The 22,202-nt window shown below is 36.4% G+C and overlaps 1 protein-coding gene and 1 pseudogene across 1 annotated transcript; one reads left to right on the forward strand and one right to left on the reverse strand.

Annotated features, from left to right (window-relative positions):
• Positions 1-812: 812 nt before the first annotated feature.
• On the forward strand, positions 813-5,356 carry LOC147853059 (isocitrate dehydrogenase [NADP]). The gene is made up of 15 exons (XM_087333052.1): positions 813-943; positions 1,619-1,662; positions 1,758-1,867; positions 2,342-2,379; positions 2,459-2,536; positions 2,630-2,683; positions 2,754-2,855; positions 2,939-3,030; positions 3,104-3,207; positions 3,407-3,475; positions 3,560-3,675; positions 3,753-3,787; positions 4,116-4,258; positions 4,366-4,488; positions 4,852-5,356. Exons 1-15 carry the CDS (start codon positions 892-894, stop codon positions 4,931-4,933), a joined length of 1,242 nt encoding a protein of 413 aa, XP_087189178.1. The 5' UTR covers positions 813-891; the 3' UTR covers positions 4,934-5,356.
• A 4,679-nt stretch (positions 5,357-10,035) lies between these two features.
• LOC147853060 (uncharacterized) lies at positions 10,036-11,270 on the reverse strand (annotated as a pseudogene).
• Between the last annotated feature and the right edge of the window lie 10,932 nt (positions 11,271-22,202).

The raw sequence follows: 22,202 nt of genomic DNA on the forward strand, positions 1-22,202 counted from the left end.
TTCCTATGTAGCTATAGTGGAAGTCTCTATCCCAACACAATGCTTACTTAGGAACACTATTCCGTGCACACAAAAGCCTATGGTGATGTTCTAAGTAATGAGGGGGGGAGCTATCGTTGGTAGTTTCATGTCAATCACCACATTTTCTATGCCTCGCATATCCAAGGCGAAGGGGTCCATATTATTTTTGTTCCCCCCACCACAAGGTGGTTGGTATTATGTTATCTTGTATGATAACCACATGATTTTGTTTAACGCAACAACTCTAGAATGAAAATGTAATCCTTTTTTGCCACATCTGCTATGCCCCACTAACAAACTCAACGATCGCTTGGAACTCCCCGACTGTTTGCGTAAGGCATGGCAGCTCAGGCAACGGAACCATCACACCACAAAGAGCTAAGACATGCATAAGTGAGAGAATGAATGAACAGAACCGGCCCACGAACGAACGAACGAACGTAAACGTAAGGGTCATATGCATATATATGTATGTACGCCTTGATTTCCATCCACCTTGACACACGAGAGGCAATTGGAGTAAAAAACAATAATGGGATTCAGAGGAGTAGGATGTGTGTGAGAGAGAGTGAGGAAGCATCCAAAAGAAGAGAAAATATGTATGTACATAAATGTGTGTCACTGTGTATTGGTTGGGAAGATCTTTAAATTCTGATGAATTGAATTGAAGGAGATATTTTTGGCAGATTTTTATTTTTGTTTTGGCTTTCTGGCTTTCTGCGTGCGTGTCGTTGTTATCAGAGAGAGAGAGAGAGAAAGAGACAGAGAAAGAGAGAAAGAAGTAGAATACATAGATAGAAGGCTTGGCTCGCTCCCTTACAACATCCATACACAGAGAGAGCAGCAGCAGCAGCAGCAGCAGCAGCAGCCATGGCGTCGTACAAGAAGATCAAAGTCCACAATCCTGTCGTGGAGATGGACGGTAATCTCCCTCCCTTTTGTCTTTGCTAGATCCGTGCTTTTTTTTGCCAAAGATCTGTCCTTGCTTCCCCGACCGACCTGCCCGAGACCTATGGAATATTCTTCTGAATCTTAAAAGCTGGACCATTTCTACTATGCCTCTATGGTCTCTGATTAGCCGTCCCGTTTCTTTGGTTTTGTGTTTGTCCTTCTGTTAACAGACTATGTTTGCATCACATTTGCCCATATCTCTTTTAAAAACAGTAGATTTTGTTTTAGACCCTGGCCTGCATTACTTTATTAATTTGTTTTTCCAGAGATTTTTGGTTGAATGAAATTACATGAAAAAATAATGCTCCTTTCGTTTGAGCTTTGGACGCTTCTATAGCTTAGAAGAAGGATCCAAACTACTGAAGAGAACAGCATTTAAATGCCAGTTTAAGTTTAGTAAGGGCATGTTGAAGTTGTCTCATCTAAGTATATATGTTGCATACCTCAGTATGCATAGCTTCTCATAAGCTTTGCATTAGTGCACTTTGTATATTTCAAGAAATGGTGTATCAAGGAGGATATTGTAAATGTCAATTGAACTGCTATGAATGCATCTAGGATGTTCTGATCGAGCCTAAAATGAACAGTAAGGTGAATGATTCCTTTCATTGCCAGTCGATATTTATTTTAAATTCTGATTGTCTAGGTGATGAAATGACAAGGGTTATCTGGACAATGATTAAGGATAAGGTATTTGATTTTTCAACCCTCACTTTCCTGATGTAAATGTATAACTTCTTTCAATTTATGGAATGTGAACCATGAACCCTGATCCGTTTGTGCAGCTCATCCTGCCATTTCTGGATCTGGACATTAAATACTTTGATCTAGGCCTTGAACATAGGGACTCCACTGATGATCATGTGACGACAGAGTCAGCATTGGCTACACTAAAGTAATTTCACTATCTGTATAAGCCGCGAGTTCTATTCGAGAATTGACAATTTTTTGTCTTTGGAAGTTACAATCTTCTCTTCTCTTCTATGCTTGAATGCCACAGTTGATGCTTTAAAAAGCTTTCGCTGATTTCATTTTATCTCATGATTAATTTGTTTTTAGCAATGTGTGTCATTATATGATTTCTAGATGTGAAACAAACCTTGCCTAGAATCATATTTTTAGACAACCCTAGAATGTTCAGGTTTAAGACTTTCTGATGACTGGCCAACATAACCACAAATACCTATTAAAGATCGTATTCCTTGTAGTTTATACCTACAACTGATTATGAATCATGCTAGTAGCAAGCTTTCATAGTTTCTTTTCGTTTGACATTTAAAATATTATTCCAGGTTGTAATATGAGCTTTGCATTTTTCATTTCTTATTGGAAAATTTTACATTTAATGCTATTTCCTTCTATTGAGCAGGTACAATGTTGCCATCAAATGTGCCACTATTACCCCTGGTGTGTTGTAATTGCATTATCTTCATGATTAACTAGAATTAGAATGATGATCTACAAATTCTCATGTTGCTTACTACAGATGAAGCACGAGTGAAGGAATTTGGTTTGAAGTTCATGTGGAAAAGCCCAAATGGCACAATTCGTAACATCTTGAATGGTTATCTTTATTTCTTATAATCCAATCAACTGGGACATACTATCACGCAAATTCTATTTCATAATCTCATTGACTAATTTACTTCTATTTTAGGCACTGTATTTCGTGAGCCGATAATCTGCAAAAATGTTCCAAAGCTTGTCCCAGGTAGATATTGATGTTTTTTTCAACTAGTGATATAGTTTGAATATTGTTTATAACTTTTGATTGTGTACAGGATGGACAAAGCCTATTTGCATAGGAAGGCATGCTTTTGGTGATCAATACAAGGCAACAGATACGGTCATCAAAGGGCCTGGAAAATTGAAGCTAGTTTTTGGTATAGGAGCTTCCACACTCTTGTTTCTTCTCTGAATATATGGATTTTTCGCATGCTAACTTTTTAATATATATCTATCACAGTGCCTGCAAACGAAGGTAAGACTGAAGAATTTGAAGTATATGATTTTGAAGGGGCTGGTGGAGTAGCACTGAGCATGTATAATACAGACGAGGTAATGTGGTTGGTATTACTTCTATTGCTCATTTTTTGTGATATTTATTGCTGACTTATGCTAAAATTTGCAGTCGATTAGAAGTTTTGCGGAGGCATCTATGGCTATGGCTTTGGAAAAAAAATGGCCTCTCTATTTGAGCACAAAAAATACCATCATGAAAAAATATGATGGAAGGTTGGATTGTTATCTGTATATTCTGTATTCTTGAATTTTGGAAATTCGTATCAAGAAGATGGTTCTGTATTTTGGGTTAAAGGTTGCAAATAGTTAGAGATCCTTGAGATCTATATTAGAAAGTTGCTGCAACTGGGGATTGTGCTCTAAATTTAGAAAGTTCATTATTTTTTTAACATATTCTGCGCTTGTTTTGCAGATTCAAAGATATTTTCCAGGAGGTGTATGAGGCAAGCTGGAAATCCAAATATGAGGAAGCTGGTATATGGTGAGATTGTGTAGCTTGGTTTTCAACATCTAACAAGCAACCATCCTACCTTGGGCAGTATTTTTATAACTCGTTATGTGACAGGTATGAGCACAGACTTATCGATGACATGGTTGCCTATGCATTGAAAAGTGAAGGTGGATATGTGTGGGCTTGCAAAAATTATGATGGTGATGTTCAGAGTGATTTCCTTGCTCAAGGTGAATACACCTACTGTGTAAATTAGTGTTGTGGATTGGTTTAGAACTTAGCTGACATTCTTCTTTCTGACAAATAGGTTTTGGATCACTTGGTTTGATGACGTCTGTTCTTGTAAGTTTCTTTTCTGTGCTAAGTCATCATCAGGAAAAGAATAGGGTTATATATCTCCAAATATCAATTTTCCAAAGATTTAATTAATAAGATTTTTGCCCAACTTAATAACAATTCACAAGTAATATTCACCAAATGTTAACTGAAATTTGTGAGATTGTAGAGGAGTAGCTCAAATTTCTATATCGTTAGGGTTTTATAACCTATATATTCGCCCAACCATTGATATTTAGGAAGTTCACGAGGTTCCTTATTATATTGCGCCTCATTTATAAATCTTGTTCTTAAGTATAATTTATGATCTTGAGGTCTTCAACGTGATATATAGGTTGCACCTGATGGAAAGACAATTGAGGCAGAGGCTGCCCATGGTACTGTGACTCGACATTATAGGGTACACCAGAAAGGTGGAGAAACAAGCACCAATAGCATTGCTTCCATATTTGCGTGGACTCGTGGTCTTGCTCACAGGTATAGAGTGTTACATCCTTCATTGGTAGTATAATACATTTATATGCAATCTTGTAGGCAAGGTTATACTTATTCTGGATTAATATAAATAACTGTTGTTTTTGTAGAGCAAAGCTAGATGAAAATGCGGAATTGAAGGAATTTTGTGATAAGTTGGAAGCTGCATGTGTGGGGACGGTTGAAAATGGGAAAATGACAAAGGATTTGGCACTTCTAATTCATGGTTCTAAGTAAGAGATTTGGCCTGCAAAATATTTTGATCTATCTAAAATTTGAATTCATGTAAAATATACTCACATAACTCTTTAAAAAATTGAACAATATCAGGAGCTTGAATCTTCAAATTTCCTGAGTGTTTTGAATTCTCATGTTAAAATTTATTGTTTTACCACTATACAAAGTGGAACTCTTGTTTTTTCTGTATAAATCTTATGATGCGTGAGTGAGAGTATAATGGAATTTAATAACTACAACAGAGTTTAGAAAACTTTGTTGATAATACTACTAAAATATAGATATCTTGAGGCTTGAAGAAACACTTATTTGTGACCATTCTCAACTTTTAACCAGGTGTATTGTTGCCTTCGCTGCAGGTTATCGCGGGACAAATATCTCAATACAGAAGAATTTATTGATGCTGTTGCCCAGAACTTGGTCGAGAGGCTGTCTGTGTAATATGTTATCATTGATATGCAGCTAAATCATCTTTTTGATGTTTGGAGTATGAGAAAAGTATGCTGAGAGAAGAAAAAAATAATGGCCATCTCATCGTTCTAGTTCTTCAGATGCTTTGAGAAGCATGGTGGACTTTACCAAGATGAATGAGCACAATAAAAGGTGTTTGCATGTGTCAAGTAGAGAAGAGTAGTTAAATATGAACATTTTATTTATTTTCAGATTACTGGCATTGATGCCACCTGATATTTTGCTTTCCGAATATCGAATCGGATCAGGATCAAACATTTCATTTGTTATATAACATGAGCAAAGTCAGTTGCTAAATGTCGGATATTGTTTCTCCCCTTTTCTTTCTATGACTGTTATTAACTTATGCCAAAAAGAATTATGGAGAGAAATTTCAAATTTGAAGTTTTGATATGTAAGCTTGAAAAACTGTATTTTTTGAGTGACCTGCAGATTTTCAAATTCTTTGTGAGCTTTTCAAGTTTCCCGACCTAAAATTCCCATACAGCTCAGGATGGGTGTGGTAGGAAGCTTGAAGGTGTTAGAGGGTAGGATCATCAGTAAAATTGCGAAATTAACAATGTACATTCCCATTAGAAATAACCTAAGGAGATCTCTGTGCGTGTCTCTATTGAACTGCCATGTTGTCCCTTCAATCCTAAGGTTGAGCTGCATGGTGATCCCTTTTCCTTGTACATTGTAAGTAAATTTGGCTATACCACTGTCGTCCAGTTCCCAGACCATTTCTATACAGTTCCATGACCAATTCTAACAGGTTAGAACCAAGTCCCCGTTTTGTCCTCTGACGCTTCTTTTGAGCATCCTTGCTTCTAGTCTTGACAATCTCATGTAGGAGAGTTGAAGCTCTTGTTAATTTAACTAGAAGTTTGTTAGATGCTAATGAGTCTTTGACGGGTAATGACCATTGGTTGGAGAGTTGTGTCTTGTCATGTACATTATAGGATATTCATGGTTTTATTGCGGTATTTTGTCGCATTTTTTGCTCACTAATTGATAGTGTCAATAAGTTTGTCGATTTCTTTTGTTCCATTGTGCTCGTTTTCAATGGATTGCTAGATATTGTGGCAATTGGTAACATGGATAAAAGGAATGCTTACTTACTCATGAAAGTATATACATGGTTTTGCTTTTGTCGCATACCAATAACAATCGGCAGCAGTTTAGTTCGGTTTGAGAGGGTCCAAACCGAACCGAACCGTGAAACCATTAAACCGTAAAAACTGCGGTTTCGTGGTTTAGTTTCGGTTTTCAACATAGGTCAAATTTATTATTTATTATTATTTATTTTTTAAAATTTATAATATTTCATTATTTAGAATTTTTAGAATTTTTAAGATGTTCCTAAAATGTGAGAATAAGGTGTAAAAATGAAAAGATTGTTTAAAAACAATTTTTAGAATTTTTTAGAATTTTTTATTTATATTTTTAGAATTTTTTTAATTAAAAAAAAAAAAAAAAACTGTTAAACCGCGGTTTTTGACTGTTGAAACCAAACTTGAACCGAACCGAACCGAATTGTTGAAATTGTTAAGCCGTTAAACCGTGGTTTCGCAGTTCGGTTTAGTTCAAACCGAACCGTTGCCGATTGTTACATACTAGAACAGAATTGAGGAGGGAATATCTAGTGGAGGTAGTGTAGAGATAAGGGGGGATCATATCTATGCTTCTAATACCGAAACCGAACCAAACCTTTAAAAAAAACCTAAACTTGAATCGAACCGAGCTGAACTGTTGAAACTGTTAAACCGTTAAACCACGGTTTCACAGTTCGATTCGGTTCAAACCGAACCGTTGCCGATTGTTACATACCAGAACTGAATTGAGGAGGGAATATCCAGTGGAGTTAGTGCAGAGATAAGGGGGGATCATATCTATGCTTCTAATAGGCACTTTCTAATGACAAAACACTTCATCTTGCAATGCCAACGGACTTCTTAAATGTAGAGGCATTCAAGCACATGTGGGAGTGAGGTAAGTAGTGTATACTCCATGGGGCTATTTTGGATGGTGAAAATGTGTCGTGTTTTCCAAAATGTATGTTTATGCTATGATCCATTCATGAGCATCATGAAAAATGAGAACTGGAATGGTGTCTCATTCAATAATGTAAAAGTGCAATGCATATCGAAGAAGCAACCAACAATTGCTTTAAGCACAATTGAAGTTGATTAAAAAGCCACTACACAAGCAACATGCAAAGAAATGTGGATATAGATGTTACTCAAAGACCATGTAGTGATGTTGGTCAATTTCTTTGTTATGTCATGGACAACACAAAAGTTGACTTCTCATTATACTCGTTAAAAGGTAATTGAAGGGGTTGTACATCTAAAGTATATCGAAATGGAAGATCAAAATATATAGACCCTCATAGAAGCACTTCTGAAAGATATATTTCAAATACCAAAAAACATTAGCACAACATGATATTAGCATATGCTTGAGAGTAAATGTCGAATAAAATTTTCAAATTTAAATGTTCACTAAGTGTAAATAACAAATTAATAGATACCTTGAGATGATTCATGTCTACCTTTGCTATTGGGCATTTTTTCACTATTATGATTTCTAGAGCCGAGAGAATGAGAGAAATTATATCAGAGAAAATAATGTGAAATGTATATTTTACTTTTTATGGTGTTAAACGTTATCATCTATCTATAATTTGTCTTCTAACTATTTAAAACATAACTAGCACAAAAATTCCAAATTAATATTAGTGATTTGGACTAGATAATCACACATGTTATTTTTATCATTTTACCATTTGAACGATTATTCCTCAAATCTGAGTTTGAGTCATGATGTAATAAGAATATCTTGGAATGATTTCAAAATTGAAAGAAAAATGACATGAATACAGTTGAGCAAATATGCAAATGGATTTTCTTGAGAAAACACAACTTTAACATAAAAGTGATTTGATGATGTATTATGGAAATGCTTATTTTTGCATGTGAGAAAGAATAACTTTTGGGTGTGCAAGGGTATGAAGCCTAGTGGGCAAGAGATCTACTTGTATAAAGCATACATGAGATACCATGTTAAGATTGACATATTGTTTCTGCTGGTGGTGTCCATATAATATGCTCAAAATAGCAAATGGGAAATGGCATATTTGCAAGCTTTCTACCCAATATTTTGATTCCATAGAACAATTTGCTCTTTATTGAAGTTGTGCAATGTGTGTGTGGGCATTGCCTCATACTCACTATGACATCAAGGAGCTCATATTTCAAGGGTTTTTATATCTTATATGCAACTTGCAAGTGTATGCAAAAACTTTAGCCTCAAAATAATTTCATAAGATTTGATCCCCTTATCTAGGCCTTCATCGCCATGCACAAGAAACAAAATAGAAAGCTCAATAAAAGGTTAAGAAAACAAAATTGATAACTAAAAAAGGAGCATGTGAAGGGGCTCTGAAGGGAGAGTGAGGGCGGGTAAAAATTATTTCAGATATTATCATGAAACAAAAGAAAAAGAAAAAGAAAAGTAGACTTGAAAACACAATGTCAATAATGACTTTCGTAAATAGATTTGATGCGGTTTCAAATCGGCACACAATTTGTTTCTACCTAGAAACATATGTTCGTACTTCGTTTGTCTTTCTTTTTCGTTTCTTTCATTTGCTATCATGTTTCTAGCGAGAACTTAGCACTCTTACTATTTTTGTGCAACGTTGTCTTTTTACAAGATTGTACAAATGATGGGTTCCTCTTTATCTTTGAAAGGTATGCTTGTAATGGCATTTGCTTACAAATCTTCACGTAAGATTGTTCTAATCCTTCTTTAGGGCTCCATTTGCAAGTATTAAAATTTACAACATTGTTGAGATCATAGTAGTCTTCATGATGACCAAAGCTACGGTTTTGTTTCATAGCATAAAAAAATATAGGGAAAAGTACCAGGATACCCCTGGAAATTCGTCTATTTACCATAATGCCCCTGGAAGTTCTAAATTTACCAAACTACCCCTATGTCCAAAAAATTACACTTTATAAAGTAATTATACACTCAAATCTTTGGCAAATAGGGCTAGTTTGGATCCATTTCTTCCATCTTTGGCAAATAGGGCTAGTTTGGATCCATTTCTTCCATCTTTGGTAAATAGGGCTTGTAGATTTTAGTGTATAATTACTTTATAAAGTGTAATTTTTTGGACATAGGGGTAGTTTGGTAAATTTGGAACTTTTAGGGGCATTCTGGTAAATAGACAAACTTCCAGGGGTATCCTAGTACTTTTCCCAAAAATATATGAAACTTGTCATTTCAAAAGCTTGATTGTACTTGTTTGAACCATATGTTTCCTCAAAACTAGATCCTCATGAAACCTATATTACTCATATTCAAACATATTGTTCATGTAAAAGATATAGACTACCTAGCAAATTAGCAATTTTCAAATTTTGATTGGTTTTGTAGGAGGCGGCTTTTCTAAGGTCTATGAATGAATCTATATTTGAGGTACCATATTGTCCTCTATTGTCCGAGCTATAAATTAGCGGAAAAGTGTCAAAATGCCTTTCATGCTTACTTTGTATTATGCTATTTTTTAAAGGATTCCCATCCCCCTTGACTATCTAATAATTTAAAGGGAAAAGTACCAGGACACCCCTGGAAGTTCGTCTATTTACCAAAATGTCCATGGAAGTTCCAAATTTACCAAACTACCCCTATGTAAAAAAAAATACACTTTATAAAGTAAGGGAAAAGTACCATGATACCCTTGGATGTTCGTCTATTTACTAGAATGCCCTTGGAAGTTCCAAATTTACCAAACTATCCCTATGTCCAAAAAATTACACTTTATAAAGTAATTATACACTCAAATCTTTGGTAAATAGGGCTAGTTCGGGTCCATTTCTTCCATCTTTGGTAAATAGGGCTTGTAGATTTAAGCGTATAATTACTTTATGGAGTGTAATTTTTTGGACATAGGGGTAGTTTGGTAAATTTGGAACTTCCAAGGGCATTATGGTAAATAGACGAATTTCCAGGGGTATCCTGGTACTTTTCCCATAAAGTAATTATACACTCAAATCTACAAGCCCTATTTACCAGAATACCCTTCAAACACAAATTTCTTTACTTAAGCAATTCTTTGGGTAAATAAGGCTTGATGTATTGAGCTCAACGCCACGTGTACAACTCTCAATGGATGGGATGGGCCCAACACCGCGTTTTCTCCTAACATGCGAGGGACAATAGGGCCTGTTGTCACCACGAGCCTGTCTACCATCGCTTGTTGCATCGGACCTCGTGTCACCACGTGGATCAATGCAAATGATATCAACTGGTGGGATGAAAAGGTCGGACGACAAGCCGGGCACGCCGAAAGCCACCTCATCGATGACCCACTCCTCCTCAAGTCGTGTTTTGTTATGACTCATTGCAACCTCGCCGAACCGAAACAGGGTAGCTGCTGCTGTGTATGGTTTTGGCCATGTGTATGGTTGCTGCTGCCGCAATCTCGAACTCTGATGACAACATCTTCACTCTTCCCATGGCATACAAATTTTGCACATTACCGAGCTTTGAAATGCCTGTTGCACAAATGTATTGTTGGATAATGTATTGTGCCGATGAGATCGCCCAAGGGGAGGGGGATTCGTAACACCAAATCAATGTGTGGGGCTTTTCTTAGTAATTGAACCAATATACAATATAAGTGTACAAAAGGATCTTAATAAGCATGAAATGGGTGCCAGTTGAAACGAAACTAATGTCAGTTTAAAATGCATGAGGGACGTCCATTAAACATGCATACAAGATCATGGTTATAATTGATAATTGAGTCCATTGAATGTATGTTATAATTGATAATTGAGTCCGTTGAATGTATGTAAATGAAGATAATGGGGTCCTTAACCATGGAAATGATCTTGAATGAAAGGGATGGGATGAGGAGAGAACACCCAATAAGAGGCATAGATCAGAGCGGTTGGGAGCTATGCCTCGGATCGATAATATCCCTCTCGAGCTTATTGATAAGCCTCTCGGAGAAGTCAATAAACAAGTTGGCTTATTACCATGAGGATATCCAAGGAATTGCCCCAATCTCAGCCATCCCCACCTACCTTGACCTCTTCTCATAACACCCACATTCTCAAATCTCTGTGGGGTTGGACCTTCCATTAACGAGCTTAGAGGAGTACTTAATCCACAGTAGCTTTGCATGATTTTAAACTCTTCTTCTACTTCCCCTTCTTCTTCTAATCCAATTGCTTGCTTCTTCTTCAAGATCATCATTCGAGAAGCCATGGGTTTCTGAGATTAGTATCAACACAGTTAATCGTACCCAAAAAGGCAGCTTTTCCTTGGCTAAAACAAAGATGCGAGAATCCTTTTATGGTAAGAAGGCTTGTTGACAAAGAGAGGCCCATTGAAGCTTTGGCCTTCAAGTAAAAGCTATTCCTCCTGCTGATTTGTTTTTGATTGAAAGGCAATATATGTATGTGAATGTGCATAAATCAAGAAATCTTTCATTAGCTTTGTTCTTTCTTGTCCACGAGAAAGATAAAAAAACACCCTGTCTACTTCTCACCAAGAAGAAATCAGAGACAGAGCCGTGGAAAATAATTATTATTATAAGAAAAAAATAAAAAATAAAAAACAGTAATAGTTATTACTCTTAGGAATACGCTTTCCTTCATGAGAAGGAAACCGTAACCGTAACCGTATCGGTGGTGGTTTTATAAAGCCATCGCCAATGATGTAATAGTTAGGGCATTATTATTATATAATACACGATTCTCTGTTTCCCTCAATCTCTCTCTCTCTCTCTCTCTCTCTCTCTCTCTGTGTTAATAACCTACCCCCCCTTAAGTACAACCATGGGACTGATCAAACTCTAATATCTCATGAAGACCGTAATAAAGTGATACGCCAAGAAATATGACAAATTTACACTCGATATAAATGGATCACCCCACGAGAGCCACTCCCATCTAAAATGTTGTACTATAAGGAACACTTCCTGCACTTCTCTCAGTTAGGTTTTATTACACGACCAAGATATCTAGATACATTCTTATCAAATGCACTAAGTAAGGGTGGCCATTGGACAACTTAGGATATCATCTCACTAACTTGAGATTGAGAATGGTCGGGCTAATAGAGTCCCTAGAGAGGAAAGGCTATGTAGGTTGTGCCACATAGAGATAGAGGATGAGTATCACTTCACATGCAAGTTACCAACTTATGCCGAGATATGAGTGGAATACCAAGACATATTAGGACCCTCTCCCACTCTCTCCAAACTATTAGATACCCCGGATGTAGAGAGACTAGGTAGGTATATCTTAGAGCTAAAACAACATAGGGAGAATAAATTACAAAGTGTTAACCATAACCCTTTTACTATTCATCAACTTGTAACTAGTGTAATTTTTCAAGAACAAGGGGAGACGATGAATGTGGATACACTTACGCTGCTCGACCTTTCTCTTGAGGAAGCCGAAATGCAAAGAACAACCAAACGCCCTCCGATGTTGGGCTTCAAAACAAGTCGACACGGAGTAGAGAAGATTAAGAAGATAAGGGAACGTGAGCTACGTTGACTAGAAGCTATGGTTGGGGTACCTTTTACATTGGGACCACGAGCCACATCCACATCGAAACCCTTTGACCTCTCGCTTCTCTTCGAGAGACTTGGATGGAAATGAAATTAGGCCTAGTATAACATCATTTTCATTGTAGAACATGTTTGTTATTTTACTAGAACTATTTAGCTTAAAACTCTATTTTTATTTTTATTTTTTACTTTCGATGAATGGGTAAATATCCCATTTTTTGTTGTAAACCATTTGTCTCATGGGCCAATTTCGGCCTTAGAAGACATTAATATATCTTTCTCTCTCTCTCTCTCCCTTTTCTTTCTATCTCTCTTTCTTTTCTTTTCCTACATGGTATAAGAGCCAAACGATCTATAACCTATAGTCTATGCCTTTCTTAAATCACAAAACATATGCCCTTATCATAATTTAACTTTCATGCCCATACAAAAATAATCATATTCATAGTGTCCAAGATCGTCAAGTAACGAAAGAATTTTATGTTTGCCGTGCGCTGATCCAGACAACCCTCTACAATAATGGCACAATCTATGTTGTCGTCACAACTCAACATGTGAAAATTCACGATCGAGAAATTATCGGACACAAATTATCGAATTTGGAAGGCAAGATTAGAATTACTTTTTAAATATAATAAAGTATGGGACATAATTCCAGGATTGTCGACAAAGCCTGAAAAAGGCGAAGAACTTGAAGAATATGAAGAAAAAGACTTGTGCGCAAGAATGGGAATTCTAATGCACATAAGTGATGGCACTGGAGAAACATTTCGAAAAATGGAGACGGCTCAAGAAATGTGGAAGCACTTACAAACTATCTACGAACCGAAAAATGATGCCCAACAAGCACATACACTTCAAGTGCTTGTTAATTACAAAATGAATGACGAACAACCGGTTGGTGAATTTCTATTAATATGGCAAAAGAAATTAGATGATGTGTTAACTTCAGGATTAGAAATCCATGATAAATTACAAAAGATTCTCCTTCTTGGTGCTCTTCCTCACTTGTGGTCCACTTTTAGAACCACCCAAAACTCTATAAATTGTCAAACTCTAATTGATATTCTTGCAAATATTAGACAGGAAGAAACAATGTGTTCACAAAGGTCTTCAAATTCACAATCCACAAAAGCGAAGAATATTCTTTAGTCGAAATGTGATATTCCAAGAAAATGGGCGTGCTACAAAGGTTTCTTCTTCACTTTCTTCTTCACTTTCTTCTAATCTACCTCCATTATTACCTACCCCTACCCACTTACAACCATTTTCCTCAACCATCTCTAATATTAATAACTCTCATATTGAAGGAGCCAACATTGCCTCATCCTCTACTTCCACTATTTGTGTTGCTCCTCCATCTAATCACAAGGCAAAGGCCAATCCTACTCAACCAACTAATTCTTCTTCTAATCTTTCCTCACTCCAATCTCTAGATGATTCTCTTCCTCATACTCCTTTAAATACACATTGTTTAACTCCCTCTAACAATACAAATAATGTTATCTTCTCCACTCGCTCTCCTAATTCTTCACTCCAAGCTTCATCATCAACTTCTGCACCAACCTCTCCACCTCCAAAGTATAGATCTCTAAATAGTATTTATGAACAACTTGATCAAATGGAAGCACATTATGTGGACTTGGACCATGAAGCTTATATAGAAGAAGAAGATCTTCCAATCCTTAGTGATGAAACCAATCTATCGGCCAAAGATGCACTTTCCGGATCGGATTCTATCAAATGGAGAAAGGCTATGAAGAAGAAATGAAGGCTTTATTTAAAAATGGTACGTGGGCCCTCGTTGCGCCTCCAAAAGATCGTCAAATAATTGGTTCTAAATGGATCTTACGCATAAAGCAAGATAGTAATGGTAATCCAATTCGCTTCAAGGCTCCTGTTGTTGCACGAGGATTTTCTCAAGTACCAGGTATTGATTTTCAAGATACATTTTGTCCAACACTAAAAATATGTGGTTTTCAAATGCTCGTTGCTCTTGCCGCTCAACATGATCTAGAGTTACATCACTTGGATGTACAACGACTTTTCTTCATGGAGATTTAGATGAAGAACTTTATTTACATCAACCACAATTTTTTGAAGATCCAAGTCATCTGACACATGTTTGTCGACTTCGTAAATCTATTTACGGCCTTAAGCAATCTCCATGCTTATGGTATCACAAACTACACTCTTTTCTTATAAAAGTTGGATATCATCGCCTAAACAATGAGCCAAATATATATGTTAGAAAACCCAAATCCAATTTTGTTATCATAGGTGTCTATGTTAATGATTTGCCCTTGATCTCTAATTCCAAATCTTATCTAACTATTGCAAAGAAGGAACTTGCATATGTCTTTCCTATCACCGGTTTAGAACCTATGACACATTTTCTAGGCATCAAAATAGAACAAATCATACTATCTCATTATCACAATCAAATTATATTAATTCTATCCTCCAAAGATTTGATATGCTCCATAGTAAGCATATTAGTACTCCTCTTACCTCTCCATGTAAACTTTCAAATGATGATTCTCCCAAAAAATGAACGAGAAATTTCTGAAATGAAGGATGTACCCTATAAACAAATCCTTGGGTGTATAAGATATCTAGTAAGTTGGCACACGTCCCGATATTTTCTTTGCCGCCGGTTTTCTTTCTTGTTTCATGGCTAATCTAGGACCAAAGCATTGGATTGCGCTCAAAAGATTACTATGATACTTGAAGCATACTCAACATTATGCATTGACTTACTTGGCCACACAATCTGAGTCAACCACACTTGTGCAAGGATGGAAAATTCCCTCTAGCCAACTAATTGGTTGGTTGGACTCTGATTGGGGGGTAGTTGTGGATGATCGCAAGTCAACAAGTGGCTATGTTTACGCACTCGTTGGCGCTGCAATTTTGTGGAAGTCGAAGAAACAAACTACCGTAGCATTGTCATCCACTGAAGCTGAATATGTTGTCGTAGCTTTGGCGGCTAAAGAAGGCATATGGATTAAAGCTATGCTCAATGAATTTAAATTATTTACTATTCCAACAGTGACTTTGTTTTGTGATAATCAATCTTGCATCAAGTTAGCCAACAATCCGAAGATGAGCGACAATATATGTCATGTGGATTTGAAGCATCACTTTCTTCGTGCATTGAAACAAAGAAGATAGATTTAAAGTTTGCTCCCACTCATCAAATGTGGGATGATTTTCTAATGAAACCTCTTCAACATTCTAAGAATATTATTTGCTGCAAGCAAGTTGGATTAATTGATGTAATTGAAGATAACTATGAAAATCTACACTTCTAGAAATTTTTGCTTAGGGGGGAGTGTGGAAAATCATAATAATTATAAGCAAAAATTAATTAATAAATAATAGTAATAGTTATTAGTCTTAGGAATACGGTTTCCTTCATGAGAAGGAAACCGTAATTGTATTGGTGGTGGTCTTATAAAGCCATCACCAACGATGTAATAGTTAGGGCATTATTATTATATAATACGCGATTCTCTGTTTCCCTCAATCTCTCTCTCCCCCTTTTCTTTCTATCTGTCTTTCTTTTCTTTTCCTACAAGAGCAAGGGGGAAAAGCGAAGATTAAAAAGTAGGGATGGGGAAGCAGAATATATATATAAGTTTATAATATACACAATATATATATATATATATAGGGCTTGAATCGCCTAAGTAAAGAAATTTATGTTTTGAAGGGTATTCTAGTAAATAGGGCTTTGTAGATTTGAGTGTATAATTACTTTGTAAAGTGTATTTTTTTGGACATAGGGGTAGTTTGGTAAATTTGGAACTTCCAGGGGCATTCTGGTAAATAGATGAACTTCCAGGGGTATCCTGGTACTTTTCCCTAATTTAAATTAGGCCAATGTTGGATACTACACCCTAGGTTTTACAAATTGAAAGGAAGTCTCTTTTCTTACAAAGAGATATTTATGCCTAAAAACATATTTTGTAAACAAATAATCAAGTAAATTCCTCATGCAATGCATTTTATCACATTTTTATCCTTAGGGAGAGCTTGTTGGTTAATGGGCAAACATGGAGTTGGGGGGGGGGGGGGGGATTGTAAAGGCAACACTAATATATCAACAAGCTTTTTGCATTATGCCACTCTGCTAATCCACAAAAAATTCAAAGCTTAGTGTGGGGCATATGTATAAATGTTATTTGACTCTTGATTCTTGATTCTTGATTTAGTAAAGTAAACCTTGGACAAAATAACTATATACGGTAGCTCCTCTGACAAGGCTACTACTATTCGATACACAATGCTACAAAGGGAAAAATGACCACCATTGTGAAATCGAGGTTGACTCAAGCCTATGGATTGAGAAGAAGCTCTTGCATGCACCCAACCAACAAGAATTGTGGGAGATGGTGACGTGGGGTGGGGTCTTGTACAAAAATAGTTAAGGGTATTTAGTTAAATGAGTTTACATGACATGGTGTTAGAGGGCCAGAGAGAGGAAGTATACACACACACATACATACATACATACATACATACATACATACATACATACATACATACATACATATACATGATTCAAATATAGAGAGGAAAACATTGTGGCCCCCGTAGGGTTAAAGTTCAGGCGATTTACATATATAGCCCTCCCCAAAAGACCTTTATTGGCTATAAAAACTAATCTCTATATAATTATGTTTTTGTCCTTCAAGAAACAAGCCTATGTAGCTTCCACATCATGAACGCATGGTTAGTGAGAATGAATGCATAATTAGTGAGATTGGGTGCATGATTAGATGCATAACTAGTGAGATTAATGAATGCATAGTGTAGTGAGCAATAAATGCCCTTCAATCAGCCATGATGGATTCAACATAGTGACAACAAAGAATCATGTTGTGCTAGCAGACAATTCCGCGATAAATCAAGGTGCAATAGTGACTCCTCATATATTAAATAAAATGAAATGTGGTCATGAGCAGGATGATGATAAATACGATAGACATTTGATTCCATCATCATCATCATCATTAAGAACTCAGATTCCATCTAGAGATCCAATCCCAGATTCCAAGTATGAATCCAACAACTCATTAGTGTACAAGTGATGATTAGTCAATGTAGATAATTGAGAGTGTGATTTTGTGGTACAAACTTTGTGGATCATGGCGCTTGTTATATTCCTTGTAGGAAAATTGGTGGACAAGGAGTCAAGCACACACAAAGGTGTGGGACTCTACGAGACAACTAACTCGTAGATGTATGATTCTCATTCGTCACTAGGACTGAACTTGAACACCTCGACAATGGCTTCTGATGGTGTAAATATGGGCAAAAGGTTGTCAAGGATAGTCGGTATCCGAGGTACACACATACACACACATATATATGCACTTTTGGCACCGGAAGTTAGTATTTAAATCACTCGGTTTCGCATGGATTGGAAAAAAAGCTTGGATAACTAGTAGTGTGTTGAGAGCCTTTCGTAATTATCTTTCCAAAATACCTTGTTCAATAAAACTCACTTGGGGCAATTTAACTTTTCTAATCATCCTGTAGTGAATTTTCCTCTCTCTCTCTCTAGGGCTTTACGAAGGGTATTACGAAAATAATGAAAACTTAAAACAGAAGGGTAATTTTGGGGAATTAAATGAAATTCATGGTGTATAAACTCCTAGTTTTTTATAATTTGAAAAATGGAATTGCATTGTTGTTGGAGAAAATATTTCATGATTCATTACTAATGTCAGTGTCCATGGTATATCCTTAGAACCATAAACGTTGTAATTCATTTATCATGTTAGAGTAATTTGTTGGTGGTTTATCATGTCAACTTCCATGATGTACAAAACTATTTTAGGTTGGGACTATGCATAATTAGGGCAAAAGGATTGTGTAGGAGGTTTTGAGAGGCTAGAACTTTCTTGATATAAATAGTTGCTTTTTAGAGAGAGAAATAACATTGATGTTTATGATAATTACAAGTTAGTATCTACAAGTGACCAAATTACGAGATGACCTACGACATCAATAAAATATTGAACTACAATGCACTCTGCCTAACATTGCAATTACGGAATTTTAAAAGGATAAATCAAAACAAAACCTGAGCTTGTTTATGTTGAGAGAGAGAGAGAGAGAGAGAGAATTGAAACGAAAGTATTATATTGCACTGTAAGATGGATTACAAAGAGTGGGCAACGTAGAGCTATAGAATGACGTTGAACCAATTAGGTTTTGGGATGATTGATAGATCTTGATTTAGAAGTCCCTATAGAGTAATATAGAACATTGTAGAATATTCTAGGACATTCTAGAATATATAGTAATCTAGAAGGTTTCTAGAGTATTCTAAAAGGTTCTAGTATATAGAAAACTTTAGAATATTCTAGGTCATTTTAGAGTAATATAAAATATTCTTATAATATTAGACTATATATTTTAAAAACTATAGATATAAACATGTTATTACAATTATGGTTAACGATTTGACATGTGTATAACAAGGTCGTGGGTTCAAATCCTTTCGAGGCATGATGACACTATCCCCCTTCTTCAACGACACGTGTTACGGGTCGTAGAGTTTGTAATAGGACCTAGTTTACGAGGATATTGGCGATGAAATGTGGTGACCATATCTGACATTGGAAAGATTTGCTGAGGTTCCCATGTTCGATCATTGGGGGTATAGCCTAACCAATCAACCAAGTAATACAACTTGTTGCACACGATTTTAGAATCGAGAATGGCAACAACCTCAAATTCGGGTCCTTCCAAGAACTCAATGGTTGGTGGGGGAGTTCTAAGATGGCCCTGAATTGAACTTGTGGTGTAAGGTTCCAAAAGGGATACATGAAACACGGATGAAGACGTTGTCGTGAAGGATTTACTTCACGATATAAAAATAAACTTAAATATTGTATTTAGTAATATTTCAAAAACTTGAACCCACAACCTTATAAACCAAGTACAATGTATATACCACTAAGCTAAGCTATTTGTTTTTAAAAATATTCTCAACAATGTGCTTCACTATATAAGAATAAACCTAAATATTGTATTAAGTAAAATTGAGGGACTTGAAACCCTCAACCTTGTATACCAAGCACAAAGCATACACCACTAAACTAGGTTACTCATTGTAAAGTTTTATGTCCATATTGTAGTTATCCCATATATATTTTCATACATGGGAGCTTAGATGAGCATGATGGCTATCATGCATCACATGCATGCCATGCATGTTATGCACCCACACAGTATCATTTTGCAAGAGAACAACTATATAAAGAGGGGGAATGAAAGTAAGAAGGGAAGCAAGGAAGAGAAACTTAGAAAATAAGATAATTAAACAAACAAGTTAGGTCATTGGGAAGAGGCTCGTGTTTCAAAATGAGAAATCAAAGAGTTCATCAATCAAAGAAGTTAGCTCATTTGGTGAGGAGCCTTGTGTTTCAAAATCGGAGTCAAGGTTCAAATCTAGAGTTTAAGGAAGAAAAGTCGTATCTTGTATCGACATTGTACAATTCGTAAAATCTTGTATTCTTAAATATAAAGCTTGTTCTTATCATACCATTTCAATTCTTCAATGATACATTGTCTCTGTCTCTTATCTATGCTCGTCTCTCTCTCTCTCTCTCTCTCTCGCACATTACTTCTAACTCTTGTTCTTCCTATCCGTAATCTTTCTAACATTGTTGCACAAGCCTTATAAAATATATAGCCACCTCCTTTTAACCTTAGTCCTTGCGACTTCGCCGCATGAACCACAACTACCCCGACACATTTGGTGAACCCGACGTGAAGGCGGTGACAAGGAAAAATGGAGGAGCAAATGAGGCTTATGTGTTCGATGATGGAATGAATGATGCGGGAGTAGGGGATGATGGCAAGCATCGACAAAGTCGTCGACAATATTCTCGCACGAGTAGAGATCTTCGAAGGTATGAATTTAACAAGATTTCTGAAGATTTACAAAGAGGAAATGCTGAAACAAGGTGTCGACGAAGCGACAAAAATTAATAGCTTTAGTCGAGTCGCTGCGATTGGGCTACAAGAAAGGATACAAGAGCTACAAAGAGAGCATCAGACATGGGCGACTTTCGAAAGAGCATTATTGAATGAATACAACCTCAATAATATGTCAAGGATGACAAGGCGAGCTTTCATGGATTGGGTAGAGTTTGATAAACATTTAAGTGTTTTGGAAGTATTAAAAGAATTTTCAGAATGATTTGAGCAATTAAATGTTAGGGATAGAAATATAATAATGCCAGATAAAATAATATTGTTTCTACAAGCCACTAATATTAAAGATAGGAAGGACTTGGGAATGCTTCTGGAATATCATAATGGTCCAAGTGGACTTACCGAAGACTAGGAGGAGGTGAAAAGGGTGTGCAACCATTTCTGTAAAAGAAAGTTATGGTTTATGGAGTTTCCTGAGAGGAAGGGAGACGAAACGGGAAACAACTCGGGAGAGAAGAAACTAGAAGATTCACTCTTGCATGAGTTGGTAAAAGGCATGAAAGACTTGTCGATCAAAGTGACGAAGCTAGAATCGAGACAAAGCTCAACTTCGTCAAGGCAAGGAGGTGGAATGATCTGAAGGTGTATGTGGTGTGACAGTATCGACCATCATAAGAAAGATTGTCAAGAAAATAGGGATGCTCTTAATCATGATAAAATCTATTATCAAGATGGTAAGATTCACACGACAGAGACTCGACAACCACTTCAACTCAACTTCGAGCGAGGTGGAATGAAAAAACTAATGGAAGATGCCGAGAAAGGAAAAACTCAAACAATAAAATCTGTGACAACATTAGGGTTGCGCGTAGAAGACTCATATGGTGGATTTGGCTTTTGGCAAGGTGTGATGGAGTATGCAAGAAAAGGGAAGGTTCAAGTGAATGAATTAAAAAGCGTGGGTGATGAAATACGGAACTTCATTGGATGGATGATCCAATAGACACACTATCAGCATTTGCCCAAGTGAATGTACAAGATGCACTAGTGGAAGAAAAGCGAAAGAGAGCTGAGGAGGCTGATTCGGCAAAGAAACATGAGACACAAGAACAACTTCAGAGAAGAGAGATGGAAAAGGATGCTCCTGAGTCAAAAGAAGCTGATAAAGTCAAAGGGAAGACAGACCCAACTTTTAAGCTTGCTTCGGACACAGAAGCCACGACGGATATAAAACATATCATGGAAGAAGTTACGAGAGAGTGTGCAGCAACAAGTCTCCAAGATTTGGATCATGAATCCATCAATGTTGCAGGTGTAAAGAAGATAAATGATGTGCATCCCTAAGATCTGTCTCGCTAGACCAAGAACTTTCATTGAGAAGGTTTGGTTCACGGTGTCGTAGTGTATTTCGTACACTACGTGAAAAACGTATAAAATAATCGATTGAATAAATATGAAGAAAAAGAAAGAAATATTAAAATATATATTACATGCATAGGGAAAAATTCAAACCTTGTACCTCCATGTTAATAATGTGAAGCCTTACCATTACACTAACATATCATTAGTGTCAAAAAGTAGATATCCCACATAGAAAGGTAAGTTCACTCTAGGATAAACTTTAGGAAAACGCATGATAAAAGAAAAGGCGACACATGCACATCTAGCGTGCATGAACACTATAGTCGATAAAAAAACGCATGACTT

This window comes from Azolla caroliniana, unplaced genomic scaffold (genome assembly GCF_043228905.1).
Source record: "Azolla caroliniana isolate FFs.n. ecotype wild unplaced genomic scaffold, voAzoCaro1.0.p SCAF_17, whole genome shotgun sequence".
In the NCBI taxonomy this organism is placed as follows: Eukaryota; Viridiplantae; Streptophyta; class Polypodiopsida; order Salviniales; family Salviniaceae; genus Azolla; species Azolla caroliniana.